The sequence below is a fragment of the Trichoplax adhaerens genome, genomic scaffold (genome assembly GCF_000150275.1).
Source record: "Trichoplax adhaerens TRIADscaffold_3 genomic scaffold, whole genome shotgun sequence".
Taxonomy (NCBI): domain Eukaryota; kingdom Metazoa; phylum Placozoa; class Uniplacotomia; order Trichoplacea; family Trichoplacidae; genus Trichoplax; species Trichoplax adhaerens.
In genome coordinates, this window is record NW_002060945.1 from 7512959 (window position 1) to 7527741 (window position 14783).

The 14783-nt window shown below is 34.6% G+C and overlaps 2 protein-coding genes across 2 annotated transcripts; one reads left to right on the forward strand and one right to left on the reverse strand.

Moving 5' to 3' along the window:
* Nucleotides 1–2673: 2673 nt before the first annotated feature.
* On the forward strand, nt 2674–5933 carry TRIADDRAFT_54844 (uncharacterized protein; the record flags this gene model as incomplete). Its single annotated transcript, XM_002110598.1, has 14 exons — nt 2674–2739; nt 2935–3039; nt 3285–3398; nt 3697–3822; nt 4201–4314; nt 4389–4416; nt 4512–4550; nt 4626–4757; nt 4836–4925; nt 5035–5135; nt 5234–5375; nt 5465–5545; nt 5648–5741; nt 5819–5933. The coding sequence occupies 14 exons, from the start codon at nt 2674–2676 to the stop codon at nt 5931–5933; spliced, it is 1347 nt and encodes a 448-aa protein (XP_002110634.1).
* A 2026-nt stretch (nt 5934–7959) lies between these two features.
* On the reverse strand, nt 7960–13598 carry TRIADDRAFT_22278 (uncharacterized protein; the record flags this gene model as incomplete). The annotated part of the gene is made up of 20 exons (XM_002111125.1): nt 7960–8250; nt 8315–8398; nt 8507–8565; nt 8644–8764; nt 8843–8881; nt 8995–9090; nt 9205–9245; nt 9333–9442; nt 9560–9634; nt 9715–9777; nt 9884–9924; nt 10025–10142; nt 10305–10371; nt 10462–10511; nt 10643–10742; nt 10821–10923; nt 11020–11155; nt 11461–11616; nt 12178–12242; nt 13554–13598. Coding segments are annotated over 20 exons (1860 nt in total), but the record flags the coding sequence as incomplete, so codon positions are not given.
* Nucleotides 13599–14783: the final 1185 nt, after the last annotated feature.

Below are 14783 nucleotides of genomic sequence, written 5' to 3' on the forward strand. Positions count from 1 at the left end.
TTCTGTTGCTTGTTGCCTAGGCTGTGACTGTTGTTGGTGTGCTTGCAACATTGACTGTTGTTGCGGTGATTGAGAAATAGCAGGCTGCTGCACCATGTGAGGTAATGGAAAGCGCTAGAAGATGGCCATATATATATAGACATATTAGTCAAGGGATAAAATTGAAGGAAGAAATCAATCTGATTTTTACGAATTCTCCAATTTTGCTACAATTCTTCAATCGTCCATTTTTATGTGTACTGTACAGTATACTAAAGATGTGCTTGTAGTTGTACAAAGCATTGAGATTATTTATAGTTGATAATTTTTTCTCTACGTACGATGTCGAATAGAATATGTAGTTGGTGTGCAATATTGACTAGTGTAAACTATCCACTCTATTCAATCTGTTTTTTCTACGGGATTTAAAAACTTTTATTGTTGATTTATTGTACTTACTCGTAGATAACCGATCTTAGAACGATTAGTAAATTATTTTTTCTATGCCAAGGTATACTAGTTAGAATATTGTGTTTGATATCGATGAATTAAGTAAGAAAATTAGCCATGTTGAACAAGAAATTTTGTACAAGTCCATTCAGCGAGAGCATTTTACTGTAGTTGACAAACATTTTAGAGCTATAAAAACAATGATGAACGAAATGTTCAAGCTAGAACCAACAACAGCTAGCTTGAAAGAGATATTTTATCGGTGGAAGAGATTAGGTGAATGTACTATGTAGGATATTCCTAGTTGTATATGAAAACATGGAGGAAAGCATTGCTCTGCTTACTGTAGAATCGTTTGACAAGTTGAAATCAAGTAGCGAAACACCGAACTTGTACTCTGCCCGTCGGCGCAGTGCGTGTTGATGATGAAGCTTGTACTGTAGTCTACACCTAGACTATGTCCTCTTGGCTACCGCTTTGGTACGATACAGTATGGGCAGTACAGTATTTACTATCCAGTCTATCACCGTTAAGGATTATTGATGTAAAAAGAACATTTCCCCCAAAAAGGCCACATCAAGTGGTGACTGCAGTTGATGGCATCCATGAGTGCCATTTTGAACTATGTCCTTTTTTACCCAGTTGTCTGATTGAAGCATTGAATCGAATGGAATAGTTGGAACTATTTGCCACACTATTCATCTGTATGTTATGGTCAATTTGGTATAGCTACTGATGGAAGCAACACTTTCTCTAGTGTTGGACTGGATGTATGTACCGTTGTACTAAGCACAACCCTATGGTAGCGCATTGCATCGCAACCTCCATTGGCCATTTTGATGATCCAATTTCAATCCGATGTAGCGATGGATTTTTTTGCTGTAGCGTGTTAAGTCTATTCTTCGATTATGATGAAATAGTACGACCTATCACTTCTGGTGTACTTGTATATTCTAGTAACATCAATAACCATATTATTGGTGACAAACCTGATACATCTTCACGCTTTTTTTTGGAACAGTTGGATTGCGATGTCTTGGATGCTAGTTTTAGTCTTCTTTCTTATTTCAAAGTTTGTCTGCAAGAGACTTGCGTTGTCTGCTACAGTCCACTGTCAAACTGGAATAACAGACGGTAGCGTACAGTGTATAGAGACTGTACACTGTGCTGTCCAAGCGTACAGTGTACAGTACATGCAGTACAGTACATACTGTACAAGATATACTGTACAATGATCACCAGCAGTCCCAGTCTAAGACTCTACTGTACTGTATACGTACTGAACTGTACACAGTTACACCTGTCGAAGGTTTGGTAGTAAAGTGCCTGTGTACTACAAATCATGTTTGCGTAGCAGAAAGTCTCTGCGTACTACAAATGGCGTATGCGTAGAAGAAAGTCTTTGCAACGACTGCAAATCATGAGTGCGTAGAAGAAAGTCTTTGCAACGACTGCAAATCATGAGTGCGTAGAAGAAAGTCTTTGCAACGACTGCAAATCATGAGTGCGTAGAAGAAAGTCTTTGCAACGACTACAAATCATGAGTGCGTAGCAGAAAGTCTTTGCAATGACTGCAAATCATGAGTGCGTAGCAGAAAGTCTTTGCAACGACTGCAAATCAAAGAGTGCATCACTTTCAAAATTGAATGTTCAATTGCCAACAACGATCAGTCCCAAAAACAGACAAGTTCAATCGAATCCAGCTTTGCCCTAGTTTAGTGGCAGAATTCACTTTCATCTATAAAATAATGGTACTTTCTGCAAATGATGTTTTCGGATATTGTACGCCATCACTCCAATTTTGCTCATACAGTACAGTAGCTAATGCCTCACATGTTGCATACTGTACAGTGTACAGTGTACAGTATTTTACAGTACAGTACAGTACAGTACTGTACACCATAAAGTCACCTACAGTACTGTACGTACAGTACAGTACTGTACACCGTAAAGTCACCTACAGTACAGTACAGTACTGTACTGTACTATACGGTACAATCGGAGCGGGATAGGTACTGTACGGTACCGTACTGTACTGTACTGCAAAGACATCAAGCTACAGTACACAGACCTGAGACTGCAGCTGCACCAGTCTCAAGCTGACCTTACTTTCACAATTATAAATGCTGTAGGCTAAAATTGAAAATTCCGATTGGAAATAAATAAAAATAATCACTTGGTTCACTTGGTTAGTCAGTTATTCAACTTGTTTTAAACGAGCCCTGACTAAAATCTTGTATAGAAATGGCCTCCACCGGTGTCGATGTTACTCGTTCTAATGAAGATGAGGATGGTCTTGTTGAACAGCGGGTAAGTTGGAGTCAAAGTACTGTTGTGCACTGCAAAAGTGCACAACAGTAGCTTGAAATGATGTCCTACCGTAGTTGCAGTAATGTGCTCAACTGCTACATTCACTTTGAGTAAGGTAGAACGATGACAAGGTATCGAATTGTACAAAGTTTCCTTAATGATAAGAAAATGCTAAATTGACTTTTATGGTATCAGATCAAAGCTCGAGCTGTAGCAAGTCTACCTGGGAAAGAGTATAAATTGGAAGCTGAGACAGAGTTAAGAATTGAAGTTCGAAGTGTTAGCGATGCTAAAGTTATTGTAAGTTCTACCGATCCATAACATGCAGTACATTCTTGGTCTTAATTGTATTTGTGGCATTCAATATACTGTACATCAATAGAGTGATATATGCTATATATGGCATAGCTCCAGACGCATGACTATCCAACATTTCCAATGACAACTTACAGTCCATAATGATGCAAATCATGTCAACCTTGTTATGTACATTACAACATCACATACACGTATATTACTGATAATGATGACATATTCTAATTCAGCTTCTGCAAGGAAAAGCAGAAATATTTGGTTGTGAATTGGTCAGCGATAAAGTTGTGGATATGAGGAAACGGACTACATGTGCAGTATTCACTTGGCATGGCTGTACTATTAAAGTAAGATTAAATGAGTGTTGGTATGATATTACATACATAATCTTCATCTAACATCTGTATCGGTATGTAAAAAAGTCACATACTCGTATACGGTACAACTATTGATTGAGTAAGATTGAAGAGTATATTTATCAATAGCGCACTAGTGCCTGTAATACAAGAAGAAATCGAGTCTTACGTGTAATGTAGTATAAATTGCCAAACTAATTATTCAATGAAAGGATAGAACTGCGTCGGTTAAAGTTTAAAATACATCCTGTCATTGATTAATATTTATTAAGCAATGATCTTTGTGTAGATTATTCCTGAATCTGTTTATGCGTACGTTTCGGATAAGACTCCTATGCAATTCTATGTTAATTTACATGAAGCATTGGAACAACGTCGATGCAAGGCAGTCGAGAACAATACTGATGGACCAGTGGTAATTTGACGTCAATTGTACTTTAGGCAACTTGACAATTTAATAGAATCAACATTAGTGACACAGTAAAAGGATTGAATTGTTGTTATATTTATATTACATAGTTGCTGTATAGCAGGTTCAAGTGCATTACAATTTTTTTGTAAGAGTTACTTTGATAATCGAGCAGCAATATACAGTATATCTTAGTTATACGGTAAAGGATTGAATTATGCCTACTCTGGATCAAGCTGTTATCGTGTCGTGAATTCATAATACGATATCGATACTATAAGAATGCTTTATAGAATTTCGAAGATTTAGTCCGATGATAAAGTAGAATGGGCCATCGTACGACACAATTTGCTAACTAATTAAAATGGATATTATAATTTAAAGACTATGGTCATTGGTCCTACTGACGTAGGAAAGTCAACTCTATGTCGTTTACTACTTAATTACGCCGTTCGATTGGGACGATTACCGACATTCATAGATTTAGACGTTGGACAGGTATAAGATCTCTTAATGTTATCGGTTTAGATACTATATTATCTATATGCTGTGCATTTCTTGACTATATTTAGGGTATTGTTTCAATTCCTGGCACGATTGGTAAGTTGTTTAATTTTTAGGAACATTATTCAAAATTGCTTTTCAATCTAGCGTTAATAACACTGCACTACTTTTTACTTTTTGCCTAATTATAGGTGCGTTACATATCAATAGGACCATTACCGTATCAGATGGTAAAGATTTGTGAGGTTGCGCACCTTTTTATACAGCATGTTGATAAATATTTTTGATTGCTACATAATTGTTAGGGCTGGATGATTACCCATCATTAGTTTTCCATTATGGTAGTAATACCCCTTCAACTAATGTAAAGTTATACATGACGTTGGTATCACGACTTGCAGATTCTTTGCGAAAATATTGGGCTAATTTACCTTCAAGTACGGAGATGTTATGAAAAGCCCCACTTTAGCAGTTTTTAACAGTTATGACTTAACGGGTTATCATGAAATTTTTAGGGTGCCACAACGGCTGTATAATTAATACATGTGGCTGGATAACCGATGTTGGATATAAGATAATTGTGGATGCAGCCGAAACATTTAAAGGTAGCTGCTGTAAATTTAATATTGCTAGATATTGAATTGATTTAGCTTAGATATAAACTACTAAAGGTTATCCTGATGATAATTTCCTTCTGTTTTTGCTACGTTTTAGTCGATCAAATTATCGTTCTGGACAATGAACGTTTATATAACGATTTAATGATTCACTTTGGTAGCAATGCGGAAATTGTCTTAGCCCCAAAATCTGGCGGAGTATGTGTATTAGATTTAATAAATCATATATACCGGTAATTCATTTACTTGAACCTTAGGTAAACTTTGTTCTGTTAAATACTGAATTTCTTTCATAGGTTATAGAAAGGGCGCAAAGTACACGTGCTAATGCTCGTGCTTTACGCATAAAGACGTATTTTTACGGTGATGATAATAGCGGATATACTCCGCATGTTTACGAGCTTGCCTTTTCAGATATACAAATTTTTAAAGTTGGAGGTACACTACAATTGTCGTTTCTTAAGTCAACTTTGTATGTCAAATTCTTTAATAAACTTTACACGGGTTGTGCCTTAAATTACTTCTAGGCCCAAATCTTCCGACATCATGCCTGCCTCTAGGAATGAAACCTGAAGATGCAGCACTGAAATTAATCAATGTAGTTCCTGGTATAGACATTTAAAGACATATTCAAAATTAGCATATGCGAATATGATATACTCCTGCATCGCCTTTATGTAATGATAGTCATTATTTCATCTACTTCTTAGAGAAATCATTAATACATAGAATTTTAGCTGTTAGTGCGGCTTTGTCAACGGATGAAGATATTGTTCAGACTGCCGTAATTGGCTTTGTTTGTGTGTAAGTAGACATAAATTAGAAGACAGCTATTTTGTGGTATATCTCTATTTACGATTCATTCTATTGTTGCAATGTAGGTACGATGTCGATGTTAATAGAAAGATATTAAAGGTTTTGTCACCTTCTCCTGGTGCTCTTCCTCGTCATATTTTAATTCTTAGCGATCTCAGCTTTTACGATATACCTTCTTGATATTATTTTTCTATAAACGGGTATATCACTGATATGGTCCTTATGCACTTGTTAGCCAAGTATCTTGTACGCGTGAAATCTGCTTTGCAGAGTTGGCTGAACAATCATACCTAAAATTGTAGTTATTTGATAGGCAAACTACTGTATTTGATGTGTATCATAGTTCTTATATACCTCTAAATACTGCATGTTACTGAAACGTATTATTCGCTAAGATATCATTTTACATTTTTAATATTTGTAACACGATACATCACGGTTATGGACCATTTTCAAATTTTGTTCACTTTAATTTGTATCATACTTGAGGTACAGTACTATTTAGTGTAAAACTATGTCTAGATATTATTATCAAGCTAAAGTATCATCAATTATAATTATGGTTACTGTCAGTTATTGTGCCAAGAGTTAAGGCATATCTCTAATAATTATAATTTATTAATATTGTGAATAATGGTTTCTGTTACCGTTTAATATTGATACTAGACGTCGAAGCACTTTGAATTGATTCTAACAGCTAGGCTTTATTATTTGACTGAGGAGTAAACAATTAGACTCAGAATGATTTATAAGGCAACACAAAATGATATGTATCCAATAACCGAAACAACGCCGACAATGTATAATTAATAAACCACTATTTGTTAATACATACATTTATCAGAAGCATAAAACACCAAATTTTTTTTTAGAGACTTTATATATCTTTGTAAAGCAACAAAGTCAAGCTTTCAGTGGTATAAGTATACACGAGTATATGTACATTCGTACATGCCAATTATATAAATCAGATTTTTAATCATTCATGCATGATCTGCGCAAACTATTTTGCAATGATATGCGTATATGATTACTTTACATGTTGTATATCGCACAGTAATAGTAGAAGAAATTGATAAAATTGCCAACGACAATATTATCGGCTGATTGTAGTATTAGAGTAAGTCGAAAAACTATTCACAGATGTTAACTGTCACATTGGGACTGCTATCAAACGTATCATGATCTAAATACCTTAGCCTGGAGCAATAATTCTAAACAAAAGTGAGGTTTATATGTATTCACGAGATCTCCATTTAAAATTGAAATGATAATTAATTAATACTATGCAATAAAAAGTCATTGCCAGCATTGATTAATCGTATGAGCACTATATAAAATTTGCATATTGTTCTACATGCATTATTGCAAAATAAATCATTTTAAGGATTACAAGTTCAGAAACCTGGAGGAATACTTTAGGATGACTCATAATACCCTAATGTTATATTGCAACTAATGTATTAACTTGATAGATAAACAAGAAAATGCCAAAAAGCATGTGACGTAAAATTTTCATAATTAAAACTCAGCTATCTTGTATCCGTACAACAACCGTTCGTTATACCATAGCATGACAATCACTTTTGCTTCAAAGGTAAATTTATACAATGTGAGCAGTACCATAACTCTGGGGAGGTTTGCCATCGGTTAATCCTTCATTATTTTGAACGGATGAATTATTCTGGCTAGGTGTTGATTCTATTTCTTTCTCTTCACTATTTCCATTATTCTGTGCTGACTGACCCATTGGATGCATTTGACGTAGATATGACCTATCTCTAGGACTAGTAGGGTTGGATGATGATAGATTCACTCGTCGATCATGCATCTGAAACAGAATAAGAGAATTAATTTAATTTTATGATTCACCGAAGACTTGCTATCGTGTAATACAGTGAGTTACAGTAGCAGATAGACTACCAAAATACTGTTAAGCATACTTCGTGCAACATCAAGGTACTCATGTTAATGTCATGGTCACGTAATGATTGATGGGTGGCGTCTAGTGGCAAGCCGTAACCATCCACAAATCCAAGAGAAGGATGCAACATTGCACTATTTGTATTCCTATAGTCATACTGCATAGATTGCATATTGGTTGCTATGCCTTCAGAAGTAGTGTCTTCAGATGTAGCCGGTCGGCTATTAAATAGCGTACTAAAATGCTTTTGTGTATCATAGATAATTATTATAAATTAATTAGCTAAAAAAAGTGTTGAGAAGTTAAAAGAGTAGCATTATTTACGTATGTTACCATACCAAAGACGATAAATTTGAGAGTAAATGTTGCTGTGAAGAAAAGCTTGCACTTTCTGATATTGCTGTAGAAAGAAATGGCCCTTATGTGAATGCTCTTAAATTTTTTATAGTAAAGTAACAGTTTATCGAAGATTGACGTACAATATAGTTGTAAAAGATAATCGTTACCTTGTTCCTTTAGTTTACTTATGTACTGACTAGTTTCGGGATTAGGTTTCCACTCCGGATTTTTCATCTGTATTGAAAAATTAGTGTTAACTTGTCATAGAAAATAAGACCAAAGAGAATTACGATATAACCTGAAAGTTAATTAGTGATAATTCCATTTTTCCATCACGCGCGGTAGATTGTTGGTTTCTTTCAGGATTATTACTCGATAACCACTAATGTAGGCAAAAATTAAATAACAATATTTAATTAAAGGATGTAAGAGTTTAGTAAAGCGAGCATAAATTTATTCATAGTAGAATTTAGCCGGCTGAATAAAGTACCTTTGGATCTCCATGTCGTTTGATATCCATCTCCGCGAAAGAACAAACATCACCGACACCTATGAATATTACCGTATAGAATAGACAGCTATTTTATGTTTTTTAAATTATACAATAGAGGTATTATTCAGCTATACCTTCAACTTCTATCGTAAACTGCCTAAAAAAGTCTATTATAGTCAATGACTTTGTTCGTAGAGCATAAAGCAGTACAAAAGGCGTAATTAAGGGGCTTAGTAGTTCCTCTAGATAGAATGACTTTTGGAAAAAAGTAAATTATTGATATATAAAAATGATTTGAAATAGTTTAATTGAAATATTATTTTATCGTTTTACCAATTTATATTGGAATAGGGTTGAAAACTCTTCTCTAATCTATAAACATAGATGTTTGATGATAATTTCAGTTAATTAAAGAAGTTTTCGATTACTAAAAAAGCCTAAGCATAGAATAAGTTGTGCATTATAACATCAGATATAGTGCTTACGGTAACAGTATGAGCTTGAGTTTTCCAGTCATCGGGCATATAATGGATGTGACATAAAATTGATTTCATGGCCTTATGAGGGCATTGAACGTCTTGCTATTGATTAACAAGTAGTAGGCGTAAAAAAGTAAATGATATTAGTAATTTCTAGACTAAAGTTACATTATACTGCCCGTAAGATATACAAGGTATGTAGTAGTATTTATGAACCTCATTGGGGATCAATGTTCGACATGATGTTATGATGACACCTAATCAAAAGTACAAAATAGAGCAAAATAATTTTATTAGAGTGGTTCAACATAAGCTAAAATGATCGTGCAACAGTTTAGACTTACCAAGAACAGTTACAGCAGTTAATACATGTTCTACGGTCAACAGAAATTCGTCATAGATTGTTAACGCCAAAAGTACCGCTAACATAGCACCAGCGAAGAAGGCGATATTTCTAAATAGACAAGTAATTTACCGTAAAGTTACAACTTATGAACAGTATTAATGTATGGAACACTTCCAATTTTGTTTTTAATACCATGTTGATGACTAATGACTAAAAACATCTTACTTTGCAATAAGGGCTAATAAATGTGAGTAGAAAATATTCATATACTTTGACGCAGGTTTGTAGGCCCTACCAAGTCTGAAAGACGAACGAGATCTATTGAGTACTCTATTATGGCATTATGTTAACCCTTGTAAATGAATAATTAAAATCCTGACCTAAGATTTAAGTCGTGATCTAATTCATTAAAATGCCTCAGGTAATGGCGTGAATATAGTGACCTAATGGGTATTGATTGTATTAGTGCCGCAGTATAGACAAATTAAGTTCGAACATAAGATTATCAGTAGTCAGGATAAAGTGTTAATGGACAGTATTTTCACGTACCATCGACGAATTCCTAATCTTCCCGGATCTCTTCGTATAATCTTGGTTCAAACAGAAAATTGAGATGTTAGCATTGGTGTATTATCTCAACATGACTTAAGAAAATCAAATGATTCTTTCAATAGTTATTGTACAATTCACCTCAGCATAGGAGAAAAAGGAAAATAATATTTGCCATATGAAAATTATAGGACTGAGGACAATATTTAAAAGAGCAAAGTAAAATATCCTGGTGCTCAATTGTTCTGCGAGCTCTTGTCTATTGCAATAATATAATTGAAAGAGCAATTCAATATCATATAGCTATGTTCGATAGTGATATCTTTTTGCAGTTATTAAAGCTTCGTCCATGTCATTTACTGTTACTATATTTTAACAACTGCTGTCCTTTCGGTTTGATTATATAACATGTCTAACCAACCTCTTATTTGCTTTTTTATAATCTGGTCGTAAGTGCCAGTCATTATCAAAAGGACTGCCGGGAGCCCCTTTTATACAGTTTAAGAAATAACAAAGTTTGAGTGTTAGATTATAAGTTGATAATCAACAATCCGAAAATAATTTTAACACTCGCATACAAAATAGAATTGCTTCCAAATTATATAAATATCCTTTGGTGAAGAATAGTCTGTAAACGATAATAGAAAATCCATTACAAACATTAATCAAAATAAAAACTAATAGAATTGAAATTAACGACTTTATACAATTATTTAATCACTTACTAATAAAGTAGAATGTAGTACGCGTAATACTAACCTTTGTCCAATAAGAGGAACTGTCAATCTTACTGGGATAATATCTTTATTAACCATAGCCACAAGATAATTTGTAAATCTTGAAATTCTATGGGTAATATCTTTAGAAGATAATAACATTTTAATATCAAAATGATTTGATAATTATGGCGAAGCAAAGATTATATTGATATTATTACCTAATTCTGATAATTGTTCTTTATGGATGCACATTTGATGTTCAAGTTGGTATTTCATCATTCTATTTTGGACTTCTTGCCACGTTATATTTTGTAACTCACTCTGTGGTAAAGATGAAAGGGAACTTATTATTTTCAAATTATTCCGATCTAATTTGAAACGCGGCAATTAGTCATTTTTGTTATAAAATTGCTGTACCGTTGATATTTTTAGTGCTTCTGAGTAGAATGATTTGATCTCAATGAAATGCGATAGATTCCATATAATTCTAATGAGACGCATTGCCCAAGAAGTAAAAGCAATTACCAAAAAACAAATGATTGAAGTTGTAAATCTGTAAATGAAATGTATATTTAATCAATGCATTTCCAAATTGATTCATCTAGAAATCAGTCCGTGATATATTCGCTATAAATTCAAGTTTACTTATTACAATAAAGAGTACACATAGGGTGCTTTCTATTGTTGCATAACATATTATGATGTTGTCAAAAATAATTTGTGCTTGAATAATGTAAATACTCGTAGTAAGCTAGCATTATTTCAAGTATCAATCATTCGAGCACGATATTCCTATACTATGATTTTTAAAAGATAACATCACTTTAGCCTAGAAAGGATGAGCAAAGGATACCATACCTATTAACACATTGTCCAAGGGGTCTAACAGCATCAGGAATAGTGACTTTATGAGAATCACCAGTATGTCCGGATGGTAGTTTATCGCCAAATAAGACAGGATAATCGACACAAGTTATCAAGAAAGTTGTAAAGAGGATTATAAAGAGAAATTGCCTAGAGAAAAATAGAATCGTTGTGGTAAGCATTTTTTAGTCTACCAAGACAAGCTTTTATTAAAGTCAAGAGGTTACTATCGCTCGTATGTAAACTAGCTATTCTCTTTTGGGCATCCAGCCGATGATATTGATAGAAAAATGAAGCGATTCAAGGAGGAGGAAGTGGACATTATTATCTATAATATCCTTCCTTTTCTTGCATTACATCCAGTACTACTGTACATGCATCCATCAAATAAATCGATAAGTAGAGTAGTGAGGAATAAACTCTCTTATTGTGATGACAACAAGCAATTACAAAACGAAAGCAATATTTTATATTGTCATTAAGTTCTTCGCTTTGTCGTGTTTCTTGTAAGCGAAAATAATGATTGATTACTGTTGTCAACTAATACTAGCCCTAGACCATGAAAGACTAGTCGACGCTTCAATTCGATTGATTTTACAGTGCTTAATTGGTTTTTAGGCCGACTATTTTTCAGAGCTTCATTTTGTTCCATCAATAATTATCGCTATCAAGATTATTTCAAAAAAGTTTTAACCATAACAGAATACTTACATTAATTCAAAAACGTAATTGAGAATCATATAGGTAAGGCCATGATTAATGTAATATTTATAAACCTATAGAATATTGTTGGGAGAAAAATAAATAAGACATCAATTGAGTTATCATGAAGAAATTGATTTCTTTCTTTAAATTCTCTTCTATTGAACGATAATGATCAACAGTATAAAACTGTAGTTAAGAAATATTGTTACTTTACTTTACTGCTATTATTGTAAAGATGAGCTATGGTACATTCATGGATTGCTTTGCTATTGAAGACATTATTGATGGAGGAGATTGGATACTGTTAGGACATGACTCTTTGAAGTCCTCTTCTCGCGTAGTATACTGAACAAGCATTACTGTAAGGTGATCGGAGATTATTTCGACATACGCTATAAGGCTAGATAAGTTATATGATTGCTTTCCTGGAAAAAGCAATACTCATCGAGGAGATGGCTTACTTGTACTAGTAGGATAGGATGGTTGAAATTTACTTTGTAGCCTCGTATTGTCGAATAGACGAGTCCGTGACTGCTCCATATGGGCATATAGAAGGGTTTTTGCCTATTTCAACCTAAGCTTAAAAGCTTGGATATAATGTGAATCGACAGTTAGATGGTCTTTGAACTATCGTTGTAGAAATAATTCTGGATAGCTCCGTGATCATCCCATAAAATGCGATCCGATTGACTACAGTCAACATAGATGGATCGCATTAGTATTGAAGAAGATACTGTTGATCTAAGAAATGGATAGGATAGAATCGAATGGATCTTGTCGAATATATTTTACTATGGTCTTTGAACTATCGTTGTTGAAATAATTCGGGATAGCTCCATGATCATCCCATAAAATACGATGCGATTGACTACAGTCAACATAGATGGATCGCATTCGTATTGAAGAGGATACTGTTGATCCGACAAATGGATAGGTTAGAATTATGTTGAATATATTTTACTATAAGACCATTGAAGTTAAAAGGACTATTTGAAGACACATTTCAAGATTGGATGGGATAGAACTCAACAGTGTCTATCTGTGCCATGGATAGATTGTTTTGGTATGGAAGTGGATCCTGTTGATCTAGGACATGGGTAGGATAGAATGGAATTGATGTTATCGAATACACCTTACTGCAAGACGATTTAACTTGAAAAGACTCTTTTCAAGGCACACTTCAAGGTTGGATAGGATGAAAATAAACAGTATCTATCTCCATCGAGCTATCATCATCATCATCGTTTCCACTAGTATGGATAGCTAGCTCAGTTTAATACCATGCCCATGCGATGTTGATGATTGAGCGAAAAGCAAAGAAGAAAAATCAAGCTCTCCGTCCATTTACAACATGGACAATATTAGCTGATCGAATGACGTACCCTCCGAAAGAAAACATCCAAATTCTCGATATGATTCCATCGTGCTAACAAAAAAGAAGAAAATTGTATCGATGGATGATATCCATAGACAAATAGATGATTTCTATCTTAGTATAGAGAAGAAATAGCAAACCTTTCTTGACATTGCTTTCTTCGTGTACAGTATGAAATTCATTCAAATAACGTGGAGGTACTTCTTCAGATCCACTTTCCTCCGGTGTATCAGCCAGTAATCTCGTATAAACTGTTTGTAACGGCATCTTGACAATCTTCTCCACTCACTACTTTATTCTACACCGACTAATTTTACCAATTAACCAGGATAAAATAGATGAAAGTCGATTAAAAAGCGAACCAAATTATTTCTCTCCTGCCATGCCAAGATGATTTCATCGTTGAATGAGCCAGACTGGACGAGAATGGATGATTTTCTAGCGTTGCTATACGCTATCCTAAGCTGCCACGCTATTATACGATACAGTATAGATTGAAGAGTATCCTTTGCGATATTCTACTCGTTGTATGCAGTCCTCTGCGACAGACGGACGGAAATCCCCTCGACCGCTGCTTCAGCCAGCTGGACCGACTCTGTCCGTCCGTTATCGTCGACTATATGGTGTATCATACGGTAGTCCGATCGATTAGAGTACAGTATAGGATGGTCAAATGTTTACATTAGATTTGACTCACGCTTAGACGATAGGGTCTCAAAACAGAGATCAGAATATACCAATTATACTCGATTCGATCGCTCCTTACGGTTTATTATAGCGATCGACGATTGTTTACAAAAACAATGCTGTTCTCGTCCGGCAAGTTTCGGCGTATCCGCACGTCACCCTACAAGAGATTGTTTACCACGGATACGGACGGAAGGATATGGACGGAATGTCCTCGGTAGCCATGACTAAAAATATTTAATGACGCAATGCCGGCAAAATATTTTTACTAGCAGTGGGAGGTTTATCCTGAGTAGGGATGATATCAAGGAGGTTGGAAATATCGCCTGGGTGATGATATGAATGGACTTGGATTGTGTTTTATTGCACAATGTTGGTAAATATCCTTACAAGGGACGATGTAGAAGTTGGAAATGTCGGCTGAATGATGATAAGAAATGTAGAATATTTTTCAAAACAGGATACCAGTCAGTATTGTTGGATATGTCAGCTCAGAAATGATATGATTGTGCTTGGACAGTAATTCTACTCCACAATGATGATGAGAAAT